This window comes from Equus przewalskii, chromosome X (genome assembly GCF_037783145.1).
Source record: "Equus przewalskii isolate Varuska chromosome X, EquPr2, whole genome shotgun sequence".
Lineage (NCBI taxonomy): Eukaryota > Metazoa > Chordata > Mammalia > Perissodactyla > Equidae > Equus > Equus przewalskii.
Window position 1 is genome coordinate 118,932,492 of NC_091863.1, and position 12,023 is coordinate 118,944,514.

General features: G+C 41.8%; 1 protein-coding gene across 6 annotated transcripts in view; it reads left to right on the forward strand.

Moving 5' to 3' along the window:
• The window catches only part of AFF2 (ALF transcription elongation factor 2), a 472,149-nt gene that overhangs the window by 355,633 nt on the left and 104,493 nt on the right, over window positions 1-12,023 (forward strand). For all 6 annotated transcript variants that reach the window (XR_011535908.1, XM_070604228.1, XM_070604227.1 and 3 more), the window contains one exon: window positions 6,552-6,648. Coding sequence is in view for 5 of the 6 variants with exons in the window: in XM_070604228.1 (XP_070460329.1) it covers window positions 6,552-6,648 (97 nt within the window). In the remaining variant the exon portion in view is untranslated. The remainder of the gene's footprint in view (window positions 1-6,551; window positions 6,649-12,023) is intronic.

Below are 12,023 nucleotides of genomic sequence, written 5' to 3' on the forward strand. Positions count from 1 at the left end.
GTAACATACATCAAGGCTCATGCTATTAGCTTTGGCTTATGTATGCAAATAGATGTAAATCCGTATTTACCACATGTATGTCTAGAATAAGGACGTTTGCTGTTTTCTTTTTTCCTACTATTCCCTTTTATGTATTCACCACTCTGGCCAAACAGACTATTTGGCATTTCCTGGATCACTAAGATAGATATTTTTATTTCCATTGCACAGAAGAGTAAACTGAGATGCAGAGAAGTTCAGTGACTTAAACTCAGGTTCTCTAACTAAATCCTATGCAATATCCATGGAGCCACAACTACCTCCAAAAAATAAGACTTGACTAGATGCGTTGTTTTCACACTATGTTCTTCTAATCCCTGGGGCACTCCAGAGGTCCCCCACCCTGGCTGTGACCAAAGCAGCACTGCTTTAATCTCTTTTTGATTTGGGGTTCCTGGTAAGATTTCATCTGGCACGGTGAAGATTCTGGGCTTCAAGAGAGTTTGAAAACCATTGGCTTAAAGCTGGGGTCAGCAAACTGTTTTATGTAAAGGCCCAGCTAGTAAATATTTCAGGCTTTTCGGGCCATATGTTCTTTGTTACAGCTACTGAACCTGGCCATTGTAGCACAAAAACATAGCCGATATGTAAACGAAAGGGAGTGGCTATGTCCCAATACCATTTTCTTTATGTATAATGAACTTTGAATTCCATATAATTTTCATATGTCATGAAATATTATTCTTTTGACTTTTGTCTCAATGATTTAAAACTGTGAAAACTATTGTTAACTCTTGGGCAGTACCAGCACCGAGGGAGGGCTGGTTTGGACTGAGGGCCACAGTTTGCCTACCCCTGGACTAGGTAGTCCCTAAGGGAATTCCCAGTTCTCTTGCTAAGGAAGCAGGATAACCTTATGAGATATCTATTTTCTGAAACTCCTGGAAGGCCATCACCTACACAAGACACTCCTTCTTTGGGCTGCATGCCCCTGTTAGGGTGCACCATCTAGTGTAGACCCAGGCTGTGGGCCCACTGGGCCAGAGGGCCCTACTAGATCTTGGAGATTAATCCCTATAGAATATAGTCTAGATCTTCAAACTGTTTATCACTGCCACAGCCCTCAGACTGGGATTTTCCAGGATTCCCAGTGGGGTGGTCATGGAATCAGACTTTTAAGTTAAAACCTTGAGAAAATTAAATGCAGTTTCTGCCGAGATAAAAGCCTGAGCACCTTTACCTCAGGGAACCAGAATGAATGCTTTGAAAAATATCACTGCCTCTTCCTCATCGCCTGCCTTACTACCAACAAATTATTCAATGCTGCAGAGACTACAAAGCACTAAGTAGGAAAATATATAATTCCCTGCGTAATTCTAAACCAGTCATGTTTCATTCCTCCCAGCCTACTTTATGAAGAGGAAGTGCCCTTTAAGGAGTCAGTAGGGCTAAGTTACTATTCTAGAAGAGGGCTCACAGTAAGGCACTGCCTCATGAGGAGGCACAAGTCTTTGGCATCCAACTGACTCTCTGGGATGCCCAGCCCAGCTCAGCTGTGTTACCCATTTGGAGCCATAAAAAACTTACTCTGATTGCCATCAGCTCTGGATACTTATGAAGACAATGGCAAATTATGCCGGTCCCCTGAAGACTCCAAAATACTTGAGACAGAGGCTGTGGTTCCTAATTTTTGTTTAGAGCATAAAACCTGAGTGAAACAGCCTCCCCACCCACGCACAATGGAGACAGCAGCACTGGCTCTGTCTCCAACACCATTCCAAGTCCAGTCTCCCAGTGTGGACTATAGAGAACAAAGCTCAGGCTACCAGACAGAAGCTAGAGGAAAACACAGGGAAATTCCTACCTGGCAGAACTTTCTAACAATTAAAGCTATTGAACAATAGAAGGGTATGGCCTGCTACCCATCTGACAATGGTGTATGGCCGTATGTTGGGGATGTTGTAGATACCTCCCCTGGGTGACAAGGTGAGATAGAAAATACTTACAGGCACTTCCATCTAAGAGCCAGGGTCCATCTCAGTATCAGTCACCAACATTGCAGCTATTTCCATAGATACCTAGAAGCTGGAATCCAGCCAATATCAAGTGGGGCACCTGATAAGCTATCTGCCCAGAAGGGCACCATTTTGTAATTCACAAAAAGGCGCAGGTAGGTCTGTAAGCCCTGAGAACCATTCAGAGTTCTTAAAGTTGCTTCTGAGCAAGGATTCCGAATCAACTAACAACCTCTGAAGACCAGCCTTGTATACAAATCTTAGAGCCAGGTATAAATTGGAACTGCCTCCTGAGTCAGACTCAAAGACAAGGTGCTCAAGGTGAGCACAACTTCCAGTGGGGGCCATCCCTGGCCCATTCTTCTGGACTGCAGGTCACTCCACAGATATAAGAAGCAGGACATCAGGGCCACTCTTATGTTTTTAAGGCTCTCACTTGGAATTGTCTAGGTGTTTCCTCTTGCAACAGGCTTTCAAATCTCCAGGGGATTTTAAGTACTCTGGGAGGACCTCAGGAAACCCAAAACAGCCATAATGAGTTTAGAACATTCTAGAAGGATAAATCTAAGCCCTGAAGCTTTCCAAACTCCTTAAGGATCTATGAACTTCTCTTCATCTGGTCAAGGGCTTCCAAAGATGATTTCTAGTTGATACCTCTGCCAGTCTTTGGGTCACCACCAGAGTGTTTTTATTGTTCCAACCTCTACAGCACTATTTCTCAGGTAATGATAATAACAACAATAGCCATACTATCCATGATGAAAACAATAGCTACCTATATTGACTCCTAGACAATTTGTATAAACTTTCTTCTTCTAATCCTTCTAAAAATTCTCCAAAGTATGTATTATTTTTGCTAATTTTAACATGAGAAAAAGTTGAGATTCGAAGAGTTTTATTAGCTAGTTCAAGAGAGCAAACCCATTCGAAAATCCTATATTTGAACTCAGGTCTGTCTGGCTCTCAAGCCCTTGCCCTTAAGCCCATGCTGCTCAGCTAAAGGCTTCATTTCCATAGAACCTTCTGTAATGATATTTCAAGTCCTCTATTTTTTCCTCTTCAAATCACCATGTAACGTGGCAAGGTTTCTGTAATTTTAAGATTGCAGCTCACATGAGGCCTGTCATATCAAAGTGTCCTAGGTTATCCCAGTGCAAAGAGCCCTCTGAGGCCACCAGGTCTGTTTTGATCTAGGTGTAAAGTGAAAGAACACCTGTTGTCCTTTCTTAAGATCTCACACAGGCAGGCACACATTTATATGAGCATGTTTTTTTCACATTTTGGGATACCAGTGTGTGATGAATTTGTCTATGGAATTATAACCTCATGAAAGGAGATTACCATTTTTCTGCTGAGACTACCTTAACTGCAATGGGTGTGAATGGTGCTGCTATAATAATTAAATCCCAAATCTTTCATAATCCCATGGTTTCCCTAGAGTAATGTTCGGCATTAGCTGTGGATGGAAATGCAAACAAGCACATGTATATTCAATAATAAAGCTTAATAGGTCAGGGAAGGAACAGAATGAAATGAATGCCTAACACCTCCAGAGGTAACTCATGGTAGTTTGCCTTCCTAGTAACTTCCTTGACTTGTGTTTACTGAGACTTGAATATATCCGTCAAATTGCAATTTATTAACAACCAAATCATTACCAAGCTTGTTGCATGGGTTGTGTTTAGGGTCAATCACTATGTAGCTTGGCTGCCCATTTCCAGAATTGGACGTGGGGAGGCCTTTCATCTCCATGTTAAAATCACATGGAGATGATTGGAGAGTAAAATCACTGCTGAGTCCAGGCCTCTGTGCTCTGGCTCTGGATGGGCTGGTTCTACCTGACGGAGAGCAGCCTGAAGACTATGAGCCTATTCTAGATCCAGCTTTGAGATGCCATGAGACACTTCCCAAGTCACCATGACTTACCTTCAGATTGCTTGGCAAATAAAATGAGAAGAACAAAAGCTCATGAAGACTTTGCTTTTGATTACTTCTTACTAGTGTTAAAGATGTACATTATTTCTAATGGAGATGACATATTTCCACACTAATCACGATGCCCTGCATTGAATTTGTGCTTTCATAAAGCAATTCACACGCATTCGCTCATGTTATGCTCACCACCACCATCCCCCAGTGCAAGAGTTTAATTATTGTCCCATGTTACAGATAAGGGACACATCATGAGGCTCAGAGACAGTCAATGACTTACTTAAGATATCAGAGTTTATGATTAGCCAGCCAAAATATCTTGACTCCATGTCAGTATGTTTTGTTCTGTGTTTTTTGTTGTAGTTGTTGCTGTTGATTTTGTTAAATACACCATCCTTTGTAAGTTACACCCTCTAGGAAAACATTATATACTCAAGTTCTGGCTGGAGATGGTCTGAGTTCCATGTTTGCCTCCATGATTTCCTAGTTGTGTCATCATGAGCAAATTCCGTTACCTCTCTAACGATCAATGTTTCCATCTGGAAAATGGGGCTGATAATAGCACTTCCTTCATTGGGTCCAAATTACGTGCTGCTGGTAAAATTCTTAGCACCTTCCCTGACACAGAAATGGATCCTCTAAATGATAGGAATCATTTATTTTGCTGACCACTTACATATAAAGTGCCACATAGACGTTGCCTACCTGTATTGAGACAGACAGACACACACGCACACAGGAGAATGAAGCCCGTTATGACCAGCATAGGTAGATTTTGAATATTTGAATTCTACAGCTTATGAGATTGATACAGTTTTCACTTACCACAATGTGTTGTAACGAATTATTTGTTCACAGTCATAAGCCTGCCACTGCAAAAGAAATGCGAAGATACATTTTGTCTCCTTCTCTAAGATCTTCAAAACATCCATTAGTCTCTTGAAGGACAGTCATAAATCCTGCAAATTCAGTTTATCTGAAACCAACTCTAAGAGTTGTCCTTCCACCAATCATCCTTTATATCAGTCTTCAGTTTTCAGACCTCAGTGAACACTTCCTGGTCCTATGTGGCTGAGTATGAAAGTGGAGGAGCTATGCTTTCTTTGGAGAGTTATTGGATACCCACTCTGACCTGAACATCTTTCTAACATTTGAACATAACGTCTAAGATAACTTGTTCCCATATTTATCAAATTAGAAGCTATCTTTTGCCTTCCAGCTTCCCTTCTGGGAAAAATACACAGGTGGGAATCAGAAGATGGGAGTTTTAGGACTGGTTCTAGCACTAACTACCTGTGTGACCTTGAGCAAAGCACTTAGCTTCTCTGAACCTTTCTTTCTTTGTCTGCAAAATGAGGCTGGTGGACTGTATCATTTCTGAGAAGATGGTGTAAAGAACACGGAGGTGAATAAGTTGCAACTCCTGCCCATGTGGGAGCTGGGGTCTGGTGGAGGAGACACTCAGGGGAAAGCAGTGCTGTGATCCAGCTGGAGCTGGGAGTGGGGCAGAGAGAAAGGGTGTTCTTTCTGAGATGGGAGTTCTGTCTCAAAAGCTTTTGTGGAAGAGGTAGGATCTGACTGAGCTATGGAGGAAAAACAGGGTTTCTAGAGTTCAAGAAGGGAGTGTTAGGCTGGGAGCTGAGCGTGATGCTGAGTGTGGAAGCCAGAAGGAGCACAGCAAGCTCAGAAAATGGGAATCAGTCCAGAGAGGCTGGGGCTGCCCCCAGTTGGCACATGGGGATGAGATTTAAAGTTGTATTTAATAAACAAAAATACAAACACCAAGTGGTCTTTGAAGGCTGTGTAACTGGAATTTTCAGATAATAAGTCACTCTTCCTGTTGTAGCTTAGATTTGGAGATAGAGCGGGTGGCACAGGAATTAATATCCCTGTAGAAACAAAAGGCTCTGTGTGCTCGATAAACAATTTTGAAAGTGCTAGTTCATCACCAAAATTCAGACCACTCGTATTTTTCAGGTACCTTGCCTTAGGAGAGAAAGATTTCTTATCTGCATCATGGACTTACATCTCTTGGACCAAATTTTACAGGAAGTGATAGGTCATATATCAAAAGGTTAATGACTAGCCATTTCTTGCCCAGCTATTTTGTGGCCATTGAGCTGCCACAGTGCAAAGGACACTGAAAGGTGGTGGAAGTTCACTGGGCCTTTTGCCTCTGTCATCCCGAGAGCCCGAGCAGACTTTGACAACAGCTTCTACATCTAGGGCTGTGATCAGGCCTCTATTCTTTCCTGGGAGACTTGGAGCATCTTTTCCCATAGAGTCAATGCCACATCCTACCTCTGCAGTGATTGATCAGTACATTTATTACACTTTCAGTAGTAAAAATATATAGACTCCAGTCATCTCTGGAGATGCTGAAATAGTCCTTTTTTCCCCTTGATTTAGAGGAAAGTAGAGAGGGTAGAAGTGTGCAGAGTATGACATAAATATAAGAGCTCAAATATCTAATTAGCTGAAAGAATCCTGGTTCCCTCTGCACCTTTGACAGAATCGCAGTTGTCAGATTGTAGCTCCAATATTTTATCCTTGTTGCAAGATGTATCTGAGGGTGATTTAGAAAAGATGCTTTCTAACACGAGCACCACTCTGCTTTTTTTGTAGGATGCTTGAGGATGACCTGAAGCTGAGCAGTGACGAAGACGACCTAGAGCCTGTGAAGCCCTTGGCCACTCAGTGCACTGCCACTGAGCTCTACCAGGTAGGAACAGTTTAGCTCTTGGTTTGGGATCTAAAGGGAGGGAGCTAAAGGGACTGGGTGGTTTTGCCATCCTCAGGCCTACCCTCTGCTTCGTCTCTGGGCAATGGAGAGAGGGAGGAAGGAAATATAGGTATAGTGTTCTGGAACAGGTTGAATCAACTCACACTCTCATTAAAGCTACAGTAGGACACTGAACTCTTGCAAACTGCTTTCACCCCCTCCCTTCACTCCCTCCTTGCCAAACGCACATACTGGTCGTCAATAAGCAATAGAGATTGTCTTTCCCTCTCTTGGACTAAGTATTGTCTTGGCTGAGGCGTAACTTTCCTTTAGTGACTCCAGTGTGAGGTTTAGAGCCCACACTCGTTAATTAATTAGGGTATAAATGTGACTGCGCTATTCACCTTTCCCAGGTGCACCACTTCAGAACACAGCTGAGCATCAGTACCCAGCATCTTGCAGCTTACATGAACCTGCAGTCAAAAAGCATTTGGCAAAAACTTTCTGTTGCCCTGTCTTCTTTCATTCTGCATTATAAGTATTTACAATACTTACCACAAAATTAGATGACAGGAATATGTGTTTTCAGCATTTCTAACGAGCCTAGACTCCTTGGTTTGAAAAGGCCAAGCATCGTTTATGAATCACGAGGATGGCAATGTAGTGTGTGGTGTCAATGGTACTTGTGTGTTTTCTCTGTGACAGAGAACTGTCCCACATGTGGGGTCCTTCTGGGGGTGCTTATAACCTCAAATAAGGAACACAGAATAAGGATTGCCATTTTTTAAAGCCAATACCTGACCAAGTTCTTTCTGTGGCAAAGTCTGCCAAGTTATAAAACTGAAACCAGGCTATTTTAAGGAAAGCTCTGCACTGGTGTTTCAAAGTAGTTAACAAATATGGAAATCCATATTCACTAAATATTTTGTAAGGAGCCTGCAAAGAAAGGCTTAGGAAAAACTCTCAAGACTCACCTACTCCTTTCTCATCTACAGTTGTTTAGCACACTAGAACTTCTACCATTCGATATAATTTTAAAATTGAATACATCTTCAATGTCATGTGGTCAATACTTTTCTCTCCTTTACTTTCTTCAGTTTATTCTGCTTGCATTTTTGATAATATGTAAAAATTGCCTCTTTGCAACTTTGGTGCTTTATCAAGAACAAGCACAGTTGTCTCCCAGGGGCTTGCTGTACATTTCCTGAATGCAAGTGGCCCCTCTCCTATTTGAGTCATGGGCTACAGCGCAAATGTAAAATGCACAGTTAGATTCCAGTGTCTGCCATTCCTGCTTTCTGCATTTAATACACCAATGACAAGAGCATTGTATTGGTAGATAAAACCAAAAAACAAATTCTAGATCATTGATTTTGACAGATGCAACACTACTTTTTAATGGAAATGTTTAAAGCAGTAATCAACAATAAGTGAAAGTAGATTTTGCACATTGACTTCCTCTCTATGTGAGTACGTAAATGCAGTCTGCTTTTTAGCTTCTTAAGTTGTTATTTTCTGTATTTTCCTGAATAAGGGGCATCAGGTGTGTTGACCGGAATCATCCGGGTGTTTAGGATGTATGTGGTGGCTCTGTGTAAGTGCTGAGATTCTCGGATAATCCCAAGTGGTGAGTGGGAAGCTTTCCATGGCCTGCTGCCCTTAGACCAGTCAGGCTTTCCTCAACGAAGCTTCTCATTTGAAGGGAAGGTTGAATTGGGAGACCTAAGGTAAGGCAGAATGACAACTTATTCTCCCTATCTGGGTCCAGGAAGCAAGAAGTGGGCACAAGGTTATAAATATTTGCAAATAAACTCTCCTTGTAGAGTTTGAGGACTAGGTAAAAGGCTGGAAGGCTAAAGGCCATGAGAGAACGCTTATGCAACAGCAGAGGTGACTGTGACGGCAATGTTTGGTGAGCTCTGGCTTTATTACGTATGCCCAATATTCTTTTTCAAAGATGTGTGGATTGGAATCATTTTCTTTTTCTTATTGTGGTAAATTCATATAACATAAAATTCGCCATTTTAAAGTGTACAATTCAGTGGTATTTAGTACTTTCACAAGGTTGTATATTCATCACCAGTTCCAGAACATTTTCATCACCCCAAAAGGCAGCCCCACACCCACTAAGCAGTTACTCCCCATTTCCTGCTCCCTCCTAGCCCCTGACAACAACTAATCTACTTTCTGTCTCTGTGGATTTACCTATTTCATATAAATGGAATCATACAATATGTGACCTTTTGTATCTGGCTTCTTTCACTTAGCATAATGTTTTCTAGGTTCGCCCATGTTGTCACTTCACGGATGCAGTCCTTCATTCCTTTTTATGGCTAAATAATATTCCCTTGTGTGGATTTACTACTTTCCGTTTATCCATTCATCAATTGATGGACATTTTGGTTGTTTCCAACTTTTGGCTATTGCGAATAATGCTGCTACGGACATTTATGTATAAGTTTTTGTTTGAACACCTGTTTGCAATTTTTGGGGTATATACCTAAGAGTAGAATTGTTGAGTCATGTAGTAATTTTATGTTTAACTTAATGAAAAACCACCAAAATCACTTTCTTTACAGGTGAGACAACATAGTGCCACATAGATAACGTGATACTATTCTCTCATCTTATAAATGGGACCATCATACCTGCAGCTACATCAGGATGAATGCTGAGAGCTCCCATTTATGGAGCCACCTTTGCTCTACACCAGACATTGTTAGGTGCTCTGTCTCATTCAAACCTTGCAGCAAACCTTAGAGATAAGTTAGGGTCTTGTGTCTGAGGTACGGAATTGCAAAATTATTCTATTTGTGGCAGGACAGTTAGGGGGAATGCATACGAACAAATGCCTTGCTGCATTCAATGATGTGTCCAAGGGGCCAAACCGCACCATTGGTTTGAGGCAATGTTACTTAGAAATTTTCTCAGAACCCGGCGGCTACATTTGTGTAGACATAGTCCAATTAAAAAGCTATTAGCTTTCTGGAGACATCCTCGATCATCTCATCCATACTCACTGCACCTGGAGTCACCTAAGGAGAGCTAAATTGTGAGTACACACCAGTCTTATCCAAAAAGCTCCTAAGACCTTATCCCAAGAGAATGCATTTCAAATGCCCGTATGAAAATGAAAAACAGGATCAAGTAGTGTCAGTTTCTAATTTGACATTTCAGTCCCAAGCCTCTCATAATCAGAACGACCTGTCCTTTCCCTGCCCCACCACTGGCACCTTCCACAGCAGTGTTAGCCTTGCTGAGCAGGTCCTATGCACAAATACCAGTAGAGCAATTAAGATGTGTTTAAATGCAAAGTATAATTCCTGCAAATGGAAAACTGCTGCATGTGGCCAGAATGGGAGAATTATAATATACAAATTAAAGATGCCAAATGGCAGGCCATAGAGACTCAGGGATATAAGAAAACGTTTTTAACAAAAGATTTTACCTTCTAGTGACTCTTTGAAGTCAGAGATACACAATCGCACATGCACATGGTTTCAGTGAAAAAGCAAAAGTGGTTGTACCCTAAAAATATTTGTTAAATGTTTATGCATTCTCTCCGCATCCCCCATTGCATTTTGCTTTCTTGGTTTGGCCTATTTGGGAAGTAGCTATGTCCGTGCTGTCTTGTAAGGTGGTGTGGCAGTGCTGGCACAGAGTAGGATGGTGAGCAAGAGCATAGGTGTGTAGTCAAATGGATTTGAATCCTAGCTCTGCCACTTGCTGGGTGACTTTGTGCTAAAGTCCTAAGTGTCTATAAAATGGAGGTAACAGTGGCAGCTACTTCATTGGGTCACAGTGAGGATTCAGTGATTAAGTAAATGAATACAGGCAAAGTCATTTGACACTGTAGTTGGCACATAGTAAGTGCTCACCACTTTCCATGATGATCATCATCATTGTTACTACTACCAGGAACAATCTAAAATGTCTTTGAGATGCTAGATACATTACTTTCCCTTTTCTTGTAAGAAATGAGATGTTAAAGAGAGCTGCTGAATTAACTACCTGGAACACAGCCAGTACGTGGCAAACTTGAATGAAAAGGTTCTGTCTTGTCCTAACGGGTATTAGCTGTGTGTTTCTGGCCATGAGGAATTGTAAGTATAGCCATTAAAGCATGGTTTTTGGAAAAGAGAATCCTGGGCTTCAATCCAAGCTCTATCATATACTAGCTGCATGACATTGGACAAGTCGCCCAACATCTCTAAATCTCAGATCTCTCACCAATAAACTAGGATAAACCAATCTTGTCTAACTCCTAGGAGTATTGTGAAGATCAAATGAAGAGCATGTATAAAAACATGCTTTGAAAACCACAAGCACTACACAAATAGGTGGTTATTCTTCCTTATGGCCCTTTTGAACATTAATGAACCACCTGCTTTTGGATCCATTGTTAAAGAGATATTGCCCTTCATTTTGGCCTTGGTGTCCATAGGGATCTCCTAACAACTAGATTGAATGTCCTAACTACATCCCAAAGGCATCCCCTGGATGTGAATGACCCTTCCTCCCCTCCGAGCCGTGACAAGTTTTAAACCAGACATCCTAGGAAGAAAGGCCTGGTTGCCAACGACACCGTACTAAGTCCTCCAGGAAAATGACACGTCTCTAAAAAACAGTTTTTCTTCAAAGGACTCTCCATGGGTGGAGAGTTGAGTCATCCTTTTTGATTGCAGTTCTTACTTTCTCTTTCTGAGCTCTCACTCTGCCCTGGAGAAAGTCTGTACTCACCTTGGTTTTCTCTCAGGAGCTCACCCTGAATGGGAAATAAATAATCATTTGAAGTTGATATTGGACGTTGGCATGTTCCAGAACAGTGTTTGAATTGGACGCAGTGTTTTGTACTTAGTGTCTGCATAAACATATGCATTGCAGTATCTTCTTTTTTTAGGTTGGATATCCATAACATGATTGGGATGTGCGGGCTTCAGGATGTCCATTAGCCAGCTGACTGCGTTTTTACTTCTCAGCTGCTGCTCTTGGCATCATACATACAAAACCCAGCCCTGGCCTTCCCCATACAACACTTATTGAATTGCCATTTTCAAGCCATCCAGATCAGGCAGTGATGCTGGGATGAGTCCACTGGGGTTCGGCCAGAGAGTGGCATGCTCCAGTAGGACAGGCATCTTGGGAGTGTGTAGGTGTAGGGGTAGGGCTCTCTGAATGCTCTCACCTCATAGCACTGAACCTTCAGTTTTCCTTTTGGACAAATTTTTTTCCTTATGTTTCTCGGGATTAAAAGAACCCTTGAAAATGAGGGGTTAAACCTGGAATCAATTTCCATTTACAGCTGAGAAGCAGTTATTGATGCTGTGCTTGGAGTTCAATAAAAGATCTAAAGATATAGACCTTGTGCTTCTCTT